Source organism: Protopterus annectens, chromosome 3.part1 (assembly GCF_019279795.1).
Source record: "Protopterus annectens isolate FY-2018-M chromosome 3.part1, PAN1.0, whole genome shotgun sequence".
NCBI classification, from domain to species: domain Eukaryota; kingdom Metazoa; phylum Chordata; order Ceratodontiformes; family Protopteridae; genus Protopterus; species Protopterus annectens.
In genome coordinates this window covers 1386305451-1386323211 of record NC_056732.1, presented here as the reverse complement: position 1 = coordinate 1386323211, position 17761 = coordinate 1386305451, and the positions used below count along the sequence as shown (strand labels likewise).

General features: G+C 39.6%; 1 protein-coding gene across 1 annotated transcript in view; it reads right to left on the bottom strand.

Moving 5' to 3' along the window:
- Positions 1 to 17761, bottom strand: part of LOC122797784 (kinesin-like protein KIFC3) — a gene marked incomplete at its 5' end in the record, with an annotated part of 595169 nt that overhangs the window by 195833 nt on the left and 381575 nt on the right. Inside the window, one exon of the mRNA XM_044066305.1 lies at positions 4417 to 4604. Coding sequence (XP_043922240.1) covers positions 4417 to 4604 — 188 coding nt within the window. The remainder of the gene's footprint in view (positions 1 to 4416; positions 4605 to 17761) is intronic.

The following is a 17761-nucleotide window of genomic DNA, read 5'->3' as shown; positions in this document are numbered from 1 at the left end:
TCAAAAGGGAAGAAAAAGGGCTTGTATTTAAATTCTGCTTAAATATTTTAAGTTGCATGTCTAGTGACTTGTGTGGTGATACTTTTTTGTACTTTTCTGCTTTTTGTCCACATTTTAGCCAAAAAATTAATTTTGTTTAGTTTGTTCTGGGACTTTAGTTTTGTAGCTTCATTTATAGTTGAGGGAAGATTGTATATTTTTGTAAGATTTTAGCATTGTTCATACATTATACTGCAAATCAATTTTCATAAGTAGAATTACATGTAAAAGGTAGCTTTTTGTATTTTGAACCTAGTCTGGGGCCTTACTCTTGTAGCTTCATTCACAGTTGTGGCAGGACTGTGATCTACTGCCAGATTTCAGCTTCATTTGGTCATTTAATACAGAGTTAATGGGACATTTTTGCATAGTTTATTGCCTTAGTCTGGGGTGGCATAGCACTAGTGGCAGTCTTGTGAATTTTACTCCAGATGTGTGCTTCTGCACATTTTATAGATGTATATACCTGCTTAAAGTTGCATTCTGGCCATTTGGTGCCTTAATCGGTGATGGGATTGCAGTAGTGGCAGTACTGTGAACTCTGCTCCAGGATTTGTACTTTTTATAGCTGTATGTACCTGCTTAAAATAGCATTTCAGTGCCTTTCTCTTTATCTTGCTACTCTTTTTCCCATTCTTTGAGTCTGCTCCAGCCCATGCTGAGATATTAACCTAAATGCTTTGAAATCTAACTAAAGCACTTGAGCTCCAGTATGAATTTTTCCCGACCTTTCCACCCTTCTCTTATGTTTTTTAAAAGGCTGTGTCTCTGGCTTATGCCCCTTATGGTAATTTGACTTCCAAAGCCCATCCTCCCTTCTTTCATTGCTATTGTCTGTTGTGTAACCTATTTAAGTACTTTCCCACGCATTGGTTCCATATATTCATAATACTAAGTGCCCATCCAGCAAACCAGTATTGCACTTCAGTAAACCTCCCTTACTGCAAATTAGCTCTCATCTGCTTGGTGACCTTGCCACACTCTGATGGTGCCTTCAGTCTAACCTGCTCCATCCTTGGAAGGCAAGAGATTTATTTTATTATTTTGCACTACAGTTAGTTGTTTAGAGTGTTACTGCTTTATTTTTGCTTTATTTTTTTGCCTTTACATCATTCTAAAGTTCTCTAATACTTGAAATTGCCTTGTCAAGATGTTTTTTTAAGTTGATTTGTTGTAGCATTATACTCGCAAACAATATTTCTTTGTGTTTTTACATCAAGAGGTTAGTAGTGCTTTGTATAGACAAAAATGTCCAGACAGTAAATTTTATCTATAAAGCTAACTTTAGAATCGAAACCTGTAACTTAGTATGCCTAAAACAAAGCCATTGTACAGAGACAAGATTAAATCAGCTAGTTTTTGCAGTTGACAGATTTACTACCTACTGGTTGGGAGGTTGGCATAGTAGTAAGGTATTTACCTTACAGATCAAAAGGTGCAGGGTTTGATTCTCACTTGGGGTAATTGGCTAGGCTTAAAATGGTCCACAAGGGCAGTTAGCCTAGTACTAATATATGAACCTACCAAGTTGTATTACAATCTAATCTAGTCTAATGTCAAACCCCACAGACCACCCAAGAAAACATCTGTATAGACCAGTCCACACCCTACAGCAGCCCACCCAAATACAGGTCCAGACATGGATAAACAATTTTCAAATGTCTCTTTAGACAGCTTTGTAGATATGGGCATCCTGAGACAGTGTAGATATTGTCTCATGTTCACAGACAATCATTTAATCCTTAAACAAACATAGTATGTGAGAGATGCACATACACAATTTCACTGGAGGCAAAAATCTTGCATACAGACAAGGTTGTCAAGAACACACACACACACACACACACACACACACACACACACACACACACACACACACACACACACACACACACACATACACGCACATAATGTCCACGACACACATAGACCAACTTATGGTGAGGCACTAAAAAGCAATCTTCCCAAACCTCAAATACTTCCTAAGGCTATAAACGGTAATGCCTATCCTCAGCAATCTCTAAAGCACTCACTAAAAAAAACACCAAACTATATATATATATATATATATATATATATATATATATATATATATATATATATATAGGTTTACTATCAAAATGTCGAACGGCACTACATCAACTGTACTATAGTCGAACACGGAAGTTCGAAAATAGTAATGTCGACGTCAAAAAAACAATCTAGGAATGGTTTTAACATGGGTCGAGGTAGGTGTTCAGTATTATTCAGAACTACAAACATCTCCCGTACCTCGACCCATGTTAAAACACAGTTCTAGATTGTTTTTTTGTCATCGACATTACTATTTCCGAACTTCCGTGTTCGACTATAGTACAGTCGATGTAGTGCCGTTCGACATTTCAATAGTAAACTATATATATATATATATATATATATATATATATATATATATATATATATGCCTACACTCAATGACGCTCCAAGATCAAAGTCCATAAGGCAAGCCAACACATTACCTAGGAGTCTTGTCGTAGTGGACTTCATTGTACAATGCACAGATGACCCGGTCATCAGACTGAACAAGGAGAAAATAATGGTTAGTTGCTTATCTGGAGCCAGGATCTGCACTCAAGTCACTACATCACAGGTACCAGTATGATTTTATCATAGTTCATTTGGGCATTAATGACCTGAGACATACTTCCCTAGACTATGTGAAAAGAGACATTGTTGAGCTCTCTGAATTTGTGTCTCAAGCAGGTATGCATCTTGCATTGAGCAGCATTCTACCTTCACCAAGAATGATGCCACAGTATGAACAAAAGTTGATTGACTTTAACAATTGGCTTAATTTCTGGTGTCTTTCCATGGGGGATTCAATATTTGTCAGCATGGGAGGACATTGTTAACAAAACACACTGTTTTGCAAAGGATTGTCTGCACCTGTCTCCCCTAGGCTTCCAAATGCTAGCTAAAACTTTATCCACCCCTTCAGAGCATTTTTGAGGCAATACCAAATTGACAAACCTACCAACATAGTAAATAACCCCCCACCAAAAAAAAAAATCTAAAGGTGTTACTGCACCCTACAAGATCTACTCATTCTGGAGAATATAGCTATCTGTGCCATTACAGAGACATGGCTTAAATAAAATGCATTATAGTGCCTTTTGGGAAAACTCCCACCCAGGCTACTTACTGGGAATATATATAGACAGTAATCTGGCCTTTGACCAACATTTGGCCAAGGTAGTAAGAAAATCACTTTATATTGCCCAACGTATAAGTAAGGTAATGGCAACTATGTCTGAGAAAGTCATAGTGCCACTTTATTCAGCCTGTATCAGACCCATCTTTGAGTATAATGCCTCCTTCAGCATTTACCTGACCAGATATATGCAAAAGATGGAACATCTACAAAGGTTTCTTATCAGAAGAATCCAAGTTATAAACCCATTGTCCTATATGGATCACCTTAAAGCCCTGTCTCTGTACTCAGTCTCCTAAAGATTACTGAGAGGTGATCTTTACCTGGAATACAAAGTGACCTTGATTCCTGCCCTGATGGACCTTTTGCACATCCACAAAATGAACTGCATCAGAACCACTAGATCCAATGATTTAAATTATGCTTGTAACACAAATAAAACATGTTGGCAAGATAGATATGTGTTTCAGAGGATCCCCATGCTCTGGAACAGGCTCCCCATCCATGTGAAGCAGAGTCCATCCATAACCCTATTAAGTGTAACTTGACCAATGGATGAGGAATCAGAAGTTCCTCATGTCTCTGATGGACAGAGGTAGACAGTAATGTCCAAACTAACATGCCCCCCCCCCACATAAATAAAAGACATTTCCTAACATACCCCCTACTAATAAATGCCCATGATACACAGAGATACAATTTGACTGGGTTGTACAGCTAGGCTTATAAAGGCCCTGGTGTCCGTTAGCCTAGTATATACCTATGAACCTATGCCTTGCATCCATGAACGAAAACAAGAAATAGGAAGGCACTTAATTCCTGTTTGACCAGGATGACAGCTAGCAATCTGACACACTACAGCATCTTGGACCAAGTATATCGTGACCTTTTCTATTCATCACTATCTCAAAATGATTATTAAGGCAACATTACTGACAGGGGGTGGTTCATTCTAAACAGAAGGATGAACGGGATCCAGATACTACTAAGTTAAGATTGTGAGCTGGGGACCCTAAGAAGGGAATGTCTTAGTCAACCTAGGAAAAAGAAAGTAAAAATAAATTAAACGGGCAGTCTTTTCTTTAGGGCTCATAGCTTTTTATCATAAGCAGTTGTATATGATTTGCCATGCCACATAATACAAAATACTTTTTCTGCTATTTCACTGCTGACCCCAAAGAATTTACCTCTTCCTGTGTAGCATGAGGTAGAAAAACTTTATCAAGCTCAAAGACTCTTTGTCTTCCCTTATGGAAAATGGTCAACATGGAGTCATTATCAGGATCAATCATCACAGGTGTTGAGTCCCCACTATTGCCATCATTCAAATCATCTTCTGTAAGCGGCTTCACTCGACACAAAACTCTGATGTTGCCTGCAATACACAGAAGGTAACTGATAAGGGAACTTATATCTCACAGAGGAACAACCATGGTTATGCAGAATACAAACACTGATCCAAAATGAAATGATAGATGGTATGATAATACAAAAATTATGTACAGTAATAGAGCAATCAGAAAGGTGATACCCATCTTCCAAAGTGGTTTGCATGGGGCACTGTACCCTTCAATGTGAGAAACTCCTGGGTAGCAGCATCATCACGTAATATTTGAGGAACACTGTAACACAGAAAGTTGCATGTTGTTGTACAATATTCTGGAAAAAAACTATAGGCCATCCAGTGCAATAGGAAGAATTATATTCCCTTTATAAATCAACTTGGTACAACACACACAACAAACTATGTTGTCTGCGCAATAGCAATATACTTCCTCTTTAAATCAGTTTCTGTTTTTTTATTATTTTTTTCCTGTCTCTCATGCCTGCTGATCTTCTAACTGCCCACTCATTCCCCCCAATACTGGAGTGAGAGCTATTTGTTGGACAACTGTCATTTGGGCAAGATATTTTCCCTTTTTTGGCCCATACACTCCCTTAGCAACTGATGTAATGAGCATCTAGGCCTTCCATTGTGAATGTGCGCATTCCCCCTCATGCCTCATGAAGGCTGCTACATGGGCATGGCTTGGCCAAGCCAATCACATGTCTCTGACCCAGATAACAGCAAGCCATTACATCTCTCTTTTCAGTAGGTGTCAGAATTTCAGTGGGTTGGACCACCTCATCTGTCACCAGGATGGGTGAGCCAACATTGACAACTCACTGTCACCCTCCCCTGCGTACTGCTTCAGTGTCTGAGCCATTATTGGTCTCCAATCATCTGGGTCATAGCAAGGACTTCATCTCTCTACACGGTAGATCTGGGCTACATCAATTTCTTTTTATGCACAGGTCTTACAATTTTTAATTTTAATGTTTTTATTTCTGAACACAGCACTTTGAGCTTCAGGAAGATGTTAATACAAATAAAATTTGACTTGATATGAATGCAGATATGCTGTACGGACTAAGAGAAATTTATAAGTCCATAGTAGCATACAAAAAACAGAGTAACACAATGAACGTAATAGTTAACTAGATCTGATAATCAGAAACTGTAAAATACAATATGAAAATACACACTAAGGGGTTAATGTCAGGTGATTCCTGTATATACCTACCCACGTACCATACCCAATGATGCAGTTAAGCAGAAAAATAGCAACAGAAGGGTGTATCATCAAGTTGGTGCCAACTGCAACCCCTGTCTCTTTAGCACCATAATGTTGGGAAATAATCTCCTTTTCAATGCTTAGGTGCACTGCCAATGTTAATACAGATATCAGCAGGCTAAAAAGGAAGTAAATGTAGAAGAGCTAAGCAAATAATCTACCATTACTTAATCCCATAAAAAAATGATCTGAGACTTCCCACTCTTCTCAAATAATCTGGATTTATTTATCTTAGATAAGCACTTTAATCCAAAGACTTCGCTAGATCTAACATAGGAGAGTTTTAACTTTTAAATATATACACTTTTTAATATAGTCTCAGGGTGTAGGATATTTCACAGTAGCCAAAAAGGGGTAGGAGCTGGGAATGGCTTGGGGCCAGTTGCAGTAGCAAAACTGGGGAGACCCAGCACTATGTAAATGAAACACCATAACTAGCATATTGCATATGGATCTCTACAGAGACACTGCAATGTGAAAACAGAATAAGTGCAGATACAAAACCTCCCACTAGAGTTCATAGGTTCATACTAAGCTAACTGCCTTTGTGAGCAATTTTTAAGCCTAGTCAATTATCCCTTGCGAGACCCAAACACCTTAACCATTAGGCCACCCTCCCAACCACAGATAAATCTCCATGCACTGTAAAGAATTATGTTTGGCTTTCCAATCATAAATGATTATTATGTATTCTTGACATAAATGCCAAGATTCACCTCTCTAGCGAAGCTGCATTAGTCCCTGTAAATATAAACATTTTCTTAATACTAAGATAGTGGAAAAATACCTGAATAGTTTCCCTTCACAAAAGGTAACACCAATGTGAACACACATCCATGTACATGTTGTCAGTGCAGCAGTATGTTTTACTTCTACATTGAGTCCATAAGAGAAGGGATAGGCCTGTTTTTATGAGACTTGTGAGTCCTTTAAAGCACAGGTAAATTTGTGATTATTGAAGGTTAAAAATATTAAAAAACTTGACAGAGTACCTCATGTAAGTCAGGTAGGCAAGTGAACAGAGTATCGCTTTCCCTTATCTAAGCCCATTATACAGGGCTAAGTGTGCTAAGGTGAACCAGCTATCCACTTCCAAAATGTCAAGCTTAGAAAAACAATATGAAGATAAATAAGGCAATGCCCCTTGCATTTATATTAAAAATGGCATCCTGACAAAAGGAATAATAACATGACTGGCTGACTGTACTGTGAACATTTCTAATTGCATTGTTTGCAACCAGCTTTGAATCCCAAGCATAACTGCTAGTATGTAAGTTGGACTTCGAATGTTGGCTTTGAAATATGCCTTTATCTATCTCAAGACAATTTGTGGGCATTCTACAGCTCAGCTGTCATGTGGGGCTCATATGTTCATTTCAACTATTTAATCCATCCCAGAACTATGTGCCTAACTGCTTTTAATAACTTTGGGTACTTTTCCAAGTATTTTCAAAATAATTTATTGCATTTTAGTGAATATTTCTTACTCATCAGTAAGATTAGGGGGGGGGGTCACATATGGTCTTTTGACCTCCAAAATCTTTGATAGTTACATTCATCATACTTGACCCAACTTCGGTTGCCCAGTAAAGCTTTAGACTTGTGAAATAAAGTGCCTTAGTTAGATCAGCTCCATGGTACAAAGTGACAAAGTCCTGACTGAGATCCATGTGACCCACGATCAACTAACCAGAGCACTACAGGAGACACCACAGGAGGATGGGAATGAGCATATAACATCATCACACCTGTACTGGGGAGGGCTTCACTAGAGAGGTGAATCTTGGCATTTATGCCAAGAATACATAATAATCATTTATGATTGCAAAGCCAATCATAATTCTTTATAGTGCATGGAGATTTATCTGCATCATGTACTACTAGTCAATCAAAACTAAAATAAAAAAAATGCAATGTCTTCTGCTGGTAAAGTAGTACAGAACTGGTTAATGTACTTTCATATTCCCTGTGTAAGGAAAGCAGTTTGAATCAAAATAGTGGCTGTAATGTAGCAGACAGCAGGCAGAAACGGGAATTGAAATGAAGCCATGTCATCCTTCTGCTGCTGTCGTTTACTGGTTGGTGCTGTCCGCTTTTAATGTCAGATCTGATCTTAATAGTGTGTAGGGGTTGTAAGCATTGTTAAGGTCAGGAGGTCTCATGCTAGAGTAGCAATGAATCAGAATGTAATTAAACCTTTTTTACAGGGTATACTACATAAAAGTTATAAAATGTTGTTTTTGTGTCTTTTGGCTTTTCCCGGTTAGGGGTCGCCACAGCAGAGCTCCGGTCCGCTAATGACTGGCAGTAGATTTTTACGTGCCGAGTTTCCAGCCCTGACGCACAACCTTCAACAAAGGTACGCCCATTCACGCATGTCTCCACACAGAGTGCAAACTCAAAATAGGTAAATAACATTTTTAGATAAAAATGAACACTTTGTTAAACAATAAAGTAATAACTAAATTGGAATTGGTTAGCCTGCACAGTCAGGTTCTTTGCATTAGTGATATCTTAGAAGAGCTCTAGAGAGTTAGGTGACCAGCCTCTGCTCCTCTGTTCATACCAACCAGCCAAGAGAACTACAAACGCTAAGCTCATTTTTTGCTACTGCATTTGTGCACTTTGACTGTATTTCCTAACAACTGATGCCTTTATCTAATTTAAGTAATGGATCTGTTCTGATGTGCTGATTTTTACACTGTTGCTTATTTAATTTAAGGAAAAAAGTATTTCTGCTTTTTTATTCTATGTTCCATTGAACTTATGTTGGCCATAGTACAGATCGGATTCAGACCGGCTGAATCCAGTTCTGTTTGGGACTGAGCGCCAGAAATCAGGACATCTTTTGTTGGAGAACTCCCCCTGTACCCTAGTAGCAGGAGAAGTACAGTCAGGCTATCTAATTAAAGGTTTACGGGTTTAGGGCTTAGTTTGAACTTTTTCATTGGTTGAGGGCTCAGTTAGAGGTTTTTCATTGGTTTCATTGTATTAGCTGTTTTGCTCTACGCTAAGTTCATTTTTTTGCAACTGCATATGTGCGCTTTGTATTTTGTACCAACTGCTGCTTTTCTCTAATTTAAGTAAAGGATCTGTTCTGCTGTGCTGCTTTTTACACAGTTGCTTATTTAATTTAAGAAAAAAAGTACTTCTGCTTTTTATTCTGTGTTCTGTTACACTTCTGTTAGTTGTACTATAGACTGAATTCAGACTGGCTGAATCCAGTTCTATTTGGGATTGAGCACTAAAAATCAGGGTATCTTTTCTTGGAGAAACCCCCTGTACCCTTGTGGAAGGAGAAGTGCAGTAGGACTATCTAATTAAACGTTTACTGGTTCAGGGCTCAGTTTGAACTTTTTCATTAGTTTCCATGCATTAGCTGCTTATCGCCACGTAGGGGTGGGTATCATTGGTGGTTTTAGATGCAAACTTCTTGCTTGTTAAATTTCTCTCAGCTCATTCTTAGTACTCCTGTGGAGGTTTCACATGGTCCTGCTCCACTGTCAGTCTTACCCACTAGCCCCTCCTTATTTAGACCTCTTCTTCTGTACATTTACCTTATCTGGTCCTTTCTGTCCTCTTCCTGTTCTGACCACATTGATTTACCTTGCAGTGTAGCAATTGCCTGCCTCATGTACATTGGCAACCCTCTTATTCTAGTTCACACAAATTCAATATGTGAGAGATCCATCTATATTAAGAACCTAGAATACATACTCTCATGCATACCAGTCAGTACATCTGACACTGAGCAGGTTGTCAGCATGCACACCTCACCTCACCTCCTTCACCACCCAAACCAACAACACACAAACCTACATTTGCAGAGGTCCTCATCATAAACCTACCTAAACATCAGAGACCTCCTAAACACAAAAACATTTCACATAATACATCCTTTGTGAAACACAGTACATATAATAGTTCATGCACCAGTGTTTCCCCAGACAAGCCCCTAAGGCAAAACACAAAACCAAACATCTCAGTCATAGGTGATTCCATTGTGAGACACACAGATGCCCCACTCACCAGGATGGATAAGGAAGAGATCATAGTCAGCTGTCTGCCAGGTGCCAGGATCTGCCACATCACACGCACGTACTCAAGTCTCTCAACAGCAGGTACTGTTATGACTTAGCCATAGTCCATGTTGGTGTGAATGACTTGAGACATATCTCACTGGACTATATGAAAAGAGACATGATTGAGCTCTCTGATCATATGTCCTAGGCAAGTGTATCCCTAGCCTTAAGCAGCATTTTACCTTCACCTAGGATGATGCCTCAGTGCAAACAAAAAATGATTGACTTCCATAATTGGTTTAGTTTCTGGTGTCATTCTAAGGGGATCCAGTACCTGTCAGCCTGGGATGACATGATCGACAGAACTCGATGATTTGCCAGAGATGGTCTTCATCTGTCACCTCTGGGATTTTGGTTACTGGCTAAGGCTCTTGCCACCCCCATTATGCCTTTTTAGGCAATGTCACAAGGACAAAACTCTCAACATAATACAGACCATCTAAAAACAAACTCTATGTTGCTCAACGTTAGGAGTCTAAATCTGAAACTTTACTCACTGGAAGCAGTCCTTACTCTGGAAGATGCTGACATCTGTGCAGCCACGGAGACCTGATTTAAGGATTCGGAAAGCACTCCAGCCTTGCTGGGTTACAATTCCTTCCACACATTCAGACCTCAAACTGAAGATGTGAGAACAAAGGAAGATGGCGTATCAATATTCATAAAAGACAAATACACCTCAAGACTGGTTAAACAGAGCAACTCCGATAAATTACGTCAGGTGCAATTAACTGTTGGTAAGACCCATCTTCAAATTACTGCCAGCTTATAGACTCCCTCTATGAACCAGGACACCCACTCAGCCTACCTGGATCTGCTTGAGATGATCAAGATACAACCAAACACCCTGGTTTTGGGTGACTTTAATTACCCTTTCATTGACTTGGTTAACTATATGTACACTAACACTCTCACCCAAAGGTTCCTGGACTTCTTAACTCCAATGCCCTGGACTAGCTGGTTAATACCTCCACAAGGGGCTCAAACATTAAGGAGCTGGAGCTCACCAACATGGTGGATTGTTGTACCACCCCAAGTGTGTTGCCCTCCCTGGTGAGATCTGATCACAAATCAGTCTCGTTGCAGGTAACAATAACACCAGACCCCCCTCCCACCAGCAGCAACTAGCCTGAAAAACTTTACTAGGGCCAATTATGACCTTTTACATGATGTCATAAACAGCTTCATACCCCCCTCCCCCTAATGATGGAAAGGTTGCCTATGTTGGAATATACACCAATGCTTTATACAAGCATATATACAATTGCATTAACTCTGCTGTACCTTTTACGACCAAAGCAGGATCCTCAAAGAAGAACAAACCTGCCTGGTGGACATTAGCTATTAACAGGCTATACAATAAGAGGAAGGAAGTTACGGCCTCAAACCTAGAAACACTCCCTCCTCAACTTAAATAGGCAAATAAAACATCTTGTAAAGTCCTCCAGAGCTACTTAAGAATGCATATTAGCATCCCTAGCTGAGTAAAACTATAAGGCATTCTTTAGCTACATCCAAAACATCAAAGGAAAAACCCAGATTAGCACAGAACATGGAGTTAATGGCACTACATATACAGAACTGGTGGATATAGCCAACCTTCTGGCTGACAGGTTCAGTGCAAATTTCACTCCCCTGTTCCCATCATATATAACACAAAGCATCCCTACCACCTGCCCCACACATAGCATCTCCAAGGAGCAAGTCTTAAATGCCCTCTCCAAGGCTAAAAACACAGCCTCAATGGAACCAGACAACATCCCAGGCTGCATTCTCAAAGGATTAAAACACCGCTGGGTTCCTTGTTCAACCACAGACTTAGCACGGGTTTTGTCCCTGCTGAATGGAGAACAGTTACCATCACCCCTTTGCACAAAGGGGGTGCATCCACAAACCCTGGGAACTATAGACCTATAAGCCTAACCAGTCTTATCTGCAAGGTCATGGAGTGTATTATCATGGACCTTATCAACAAAGATGTAGGTAATCTACAAACACTTGACCCTACCCAGTTTGGTTTCTTCAAAGGGCGATCATGCCTGTTAAACTTGGTGGACTTCTTCGAGACAGTCACCAAAGCCCATGAGGGTAAAACTGTGCATACACCTTACCTGGACTTAGCCAAGGCCTTTGACACCAACCCCCACTCAGGCATTATTGATAAACTCACCCAGCTGGGTATCAACCCATATATTGTCAGGTGAGTTGCAAGTTGGCTCACCAATAAAACTCATACAGTCAAAATAGGAGACTCCACCTCCTTCAGCAGATCAGTAACCAGTGGTGTACCACAGGGGTCTGTTCCGGGGCCCTACTGTTTGGAATATACTTCTCTGAAGTAGAGTCAAAAACTAGAGATCTGTGGCTGTTAAAGTTTGCAGATGACTGCAAACTAGGAGTGGTCATTCAGCCCCCTAATGATGGCAATATCCTGCAAGAAGGACTTACACAGACTAATGGTTGGTGCCAAAGTTATGCACTTACACTCAATGAAAAAAATGCATTATCATCCCCTTCAACAAGGGTGATGTTCCTGCAAACTACTCCATAAATAGCAATACCTTAAGCACGCAATCACTGATGAGAGAACTGGGCATGCAGGTTGATAGCAGCCTTACCTTTGATCACCATGTCTCCACACTAGTAAGAAGGTCATTCTATATTGCCCACCTCATAAGTAAATGAATTGCCTGCAGAAAAAAGGAGTTTATAACCCCCTGTACTCTTCCCTTATCAGGTCAGTAATAGAGCATTATGCTCCCTTTGGTATGTACCTCTCTAAGCACCTGCAGCAACTGGAGAGACCGCAAAGGTTTCTTACAAAGTAAATTCAAGGTCTCCAGCACATGTCATATGTGGACAGACTGAAATCACTGTCTCTTTACTCTGTGTCATACAGACTGCTCAGAGGCAGCCTGTGCCTTGCATATAAGGCAATTTCCAACTCTGCCTTAATGGAAATGCTGCACATTCGCAAGTTAAATGGTACACGTGTCACATACTCAAGGGACCTTAACCTGGTATGTGGCATCAATAGAACTTGCTGGAGGGACACATTTATCTTGCAGAGGTTAACTCATCTCTGGAACAGACTTCCAGTCCATGTTAGGCAGAGCTCCTCTTTGACCCTATTTAAGTGTAATTTGGACAACTGGATGGGAAACTATGAATTTGTCCTGGGGGTTCCACCTGTGTCCCTCTTAGATATGGGTAATAGGTGCAGATTTAGTGTCTACCTGTCACAGACACTCTTGGGAACAAGGGTTAATTTGGCTAGGCTTGTATTAGCCTAGTAACCTCCTATGATCCTATGATCACTTAAAGCAGACTTGAAGGATTTTAGAGTTTGACTAGTTTTCAGTTTATTTGGGAGATTATTCCTTATGGCCAGGCCCCTATTGGAGAAGGCTTTCACCTATTAAATTTTGAACCATGGTCAGGTGAGTGGTAGTACATCATCATTTGAACTTTTTAGAGCGTAGGTGACAGTGAGTAACAAGGCAGGTAGTAACTATTTTTTTACTATGGTTAAAGAAACTGCATAAGTTTGTGCTGCGTGTGTGTGTGTGTGTGTGTGTGTGTGTGTGTGTGTGTGTGTGTGTGTGTGTGTGTGTGTGTGTGTGTGTGTGCGTGTGTGTGTGCATGTGTGTGTGTGTGTGTGTGTGTGTGTGTGTGTGTGTGTGTGTGTGTGTGTGTGTGTGCATGTGTGTGAGTGCAGGGTCTCCAAGGTTAACAAAACTGGTCTTTATAAAGACAGTTCCCATGATTTGGAAGGGATGATTAAGAATTTAAGCAGAGAAAGGGATTAATAAAAGACTGCCAACTAGAGATTACCCTTGTCCTTGACTGTATCGCCAAAATGACACTAAGACTTCAGCAGGTAAACAAGATTCATCTGCTTTTCACAGATAACTGAAATCTCTTTATTGTTTGTTTATTTTAAAGAGTTTGGTGGTCAACAATAACATGCAATTTGTACACATATTTAAGTTCATAAGTTGTTTTTTTTTTCTATACCATAGTATTGATGTAGCCCTAATTTTAAGCAATTAATAGCATTTGTTTTATTCTGATGTCTTTTGTTTTTGTTTAGCATTTCAAGGGAAATGCTTTACAAGCTCATCCTTCACTTATTTGAAAGCAGTGAGTGTGTGTGTGTGTGTGTGTGTGTGTGTGTGTGTGTGTGTGTGCGCGCGCGCATGCGCGCATGTGTATATGTGTATATTGTGTGTATGAGTGCCTGTCTATCTCTCAGTCAGCATGTATGTATGCATGTTTGACATTTTTTCATGTGGATTTAACTCCAGAAAGAATATGTTGTTTCAACAGACCTTTTGGATTAGAACAAGACTTTTTTAACTGCAATGATTTCATCACTGATAATCTTGCAGGTAATTCAAACTTCATCATAAGCAACAACTGACAACCTGTGCAAGCAAGAATTTAAAACTAAAGTTAGCAGAATAAAAACATAATAAGAAAAACAGATCACAGAAAACCATTAGAAAAACTAATGCAGAGTGCAGTTTCAAGTTTTTTTAATAGTCTCTGCTGATGCAATTTAAAATGCTGCATTCTAAGTATATGTGAACAAAAACATTTACACTGTAATAACTTTGTTTATCCTAATACAGTCTTCTGTTCAGTGAGAAAGGCTTCTTGTAAAATAATCCTTGGCTACCTCTGCTGTTGATCTTATGATGGTGTTATGTTCTGAGCAGGTGCTTTACTGTGCTTATTTATTTATTTGGATTTGATAAATGGAGCTGAGTGCTGATCCACATGGACCTTTTTCAGACTCAGTCCCAGAGTGCTTTCTGAATAAGGGATTTGTTCACTTGCACTGTGGGCAACTGTAGGCTGAGGGAATCGAGCCTTGGAAGCAGTTGATGAACCGCTAGTAGCCTTAATCCTCTGCTAGACAGCTTGGCTGAAGGCTTTTTTCTGCACTGACATATCATCTTTCAATAAAAGATGCTAATATGTTACATCATAATGTCACTATCAATTTTTTAAATTTGTTTTTCTGAGTAATAAGGTATTCCACAACCCTCCTGGAAGTGACAAGAGGTATGATATTTCATGTGCAGATATGCTAATTTAGTGCCCAGATTTTTTGGCTGTGGATAGTTACTTTTCACTAGCCCTTGTCCAAATTTTCAATGACTATAGGTTAAGAGCAATGATTAATAGCATGATTTTGACACCATTATAGAGCTATGGATTGTACCAAATGGCATAACCTGTCAGCTGACTGTTCATTATTGTCATATGGAAATATGTCTTATGCATCTCAGTAGTGCCTTATTAGTTGATTGTTTTCATAGGTGGCACACATTTAATGTTTTAATACTTCTTGCATTTTTTCCTTTGTGATTTCATATCTGTCCTGTTTAAAGTTCTCAAGTGTACCCCTGCCAAGATCAAGTAAGTCTACTAGTATAGTGCTACAGGCCCAGAATAAAAACATGCAGTTAACTTGTGTTTCCAGGCATTCCATTATGTTGGAAGTAAATAAAGAAAATAGATACTTTGTTCTGTGAAAGCTTGCTGAAACTGACTGGACTGTTTAATGTAGCCTTGAAGGTAATTGCTTATGTGAGTAACCTGGGGGGTCAGGCTTTGGATAAGTGGAATCATGATGTATATGGGCAGAGCAGTGGTACAGTGGTTATGGCGGCGCAGTGGTGAAGCAGTTAATGTTGTCGCTTCACAGTAAGAGGTTCTCTTGTTTGATTCTTGGCTGGGGTACCTTCTTTGTGGAGTCTGCATGTCCTCCCTGCATTTGTATGGCTTTTCTGTGGGTGCTCTGGTTTCCACCCACATTCCAAAGACATGTATCTGGAGCATTTCTCCCTGGGCCTCTGCTGAAAATAGGCTTTGTCCTGGTCAACAAATGTTAAATAAATATGTTATTCATTTTTATACACTATAACAACCTGAATAAATACTTAAGTGCAGCGGTGGTCTGCCTGTCCCCCAAAAGTGGTTTTAAAGACAACTGATGCTTTCATTTTGTTCATATAATACAATAATATAAATATTTTCATTTAGTTTTCTACACCGTATGCAATGGGTATTTTATCAGGAGCTCTGTTTTTTCATGAGCATGCCAACTGATTCTGCATTGCTAAAACATAAAGTGGAACCCTGCTTCACTCCTTTACCTACCCTCAAATGCCACCCACTCAACGGTCACTATCTATATAACTATGTTATTATATAGCACATGGGAAGAAATACCTAAAAGGTACTTATTGCTTCCCAGATGTAAACAGAATATGCTTTTAACTGGTGGTCTCTAACAAAAGTAATACTTGAAATTATCTTCATAATTTCTTTGTTTGTGTCTTTCGTCTTTTTCCCGATTAGGGGTCACCACAGCGGAACTCCGGTCTGCTAATGATTAGCAGTAGATTTTTTTACGTGCTGACTTGCTGGGCCTAATGCACAACCTTCAACGAAGGAACGCCCATTCACGCATGTCGCCACACAGAAGATGCTCTAACTGAGAATCGAACGGGCAACGTCTAACTGTGAGGTGACAACGCTACCGCAGCACCACCAATTATCTTCATAATATACAGTATATAATATCAAGTACTTTACAATCATAAACAGCCAAATGTGCAACAAAAAATAATTATACAGAAGTACAACATGAGTACTTTACCATATACTGACAACCTAATTTTTCACTATAACACCTTATAAATGAAATGTTATAACTTATTTAAAACCAATATTCATTAATTGAAGGAGAAAATGCACATATTAAAGGCATTATACTTTTACTGCAGTACAACTTCTTATCCTGATAGGAACAGTCATTATAGTTGACCTACTAGTACACACAACAGTTCTCCCACTGATAACTCTATCCCACTCTGTCTGGCTGAGAACAATTACCCTCATGTTGGTCTTCCTACTTGGTGACATTAATGCTCCAATTAAAGTATACAGACTACACAGATTCAATACAGATGTAAAATAGGTCTCATATAACAGTAACTACAAAATTCAACTTACAAAAGAAACAGACTTCTATACTTAATAATTATTAAGATAAAACAAACACACTGGCAATGCTAAATTTAACTTAGACACATCCCAGACTAAGCACTCTGTCCATTCAATAAAATGCAATACACCTTTCATTGCATCCGGGATGCTTTCTAAATAGCATGATACATGACTTATAAGGTCCTCTGGAACTGCAGTTTAACTGTTGCCTCCAAACAGGCTTCATGCCTCATGAATGGAGAAAAGCAACTCTGCACAAAGGTGGGCCATCTAGAGACCTTGGAAGCTACAGACTCATAAGTCTCACTAGTCTTATATGTAAAGTCATGGAAAGAATTATCATGGAAATGATCAATAGTGATATAGTAAACCTCCAGACACTGAACCCAACCCAGTTTGGTTTCGTTAAGGGCAGGTTGTGCCTACTCAACCTGGTGGACTTCTTTGAGAAGGTCACCAAAGCAATGGATGAGGGCAAAATGGTTCACACTACCTACCTTGGCCTGGCCAAGGCATTTGACACAATACCCAACTTGGGCATTGTTGACAAATCACGAGGTTAGGTACAAACCCGTATGTCACCCAGTGGATAGCCAACTGGCTCACAGACTGGATCCAGAAAGTTAGAATTGAGGAGAGGCCAGTCACAAGTAGAGTCCCTCAAGGATTGGTCCTTGTATGGCTCCTTTTTAGCATTTACCTCTCTGAAGTCAAGGCCAATGTCAGTGGTCTCTGGCTGACTAAATCTGCAGATGATTGCAAATTACGAGCTGTCATTGAATCCCACACTGACACAAATGTTCTCCAGGAAG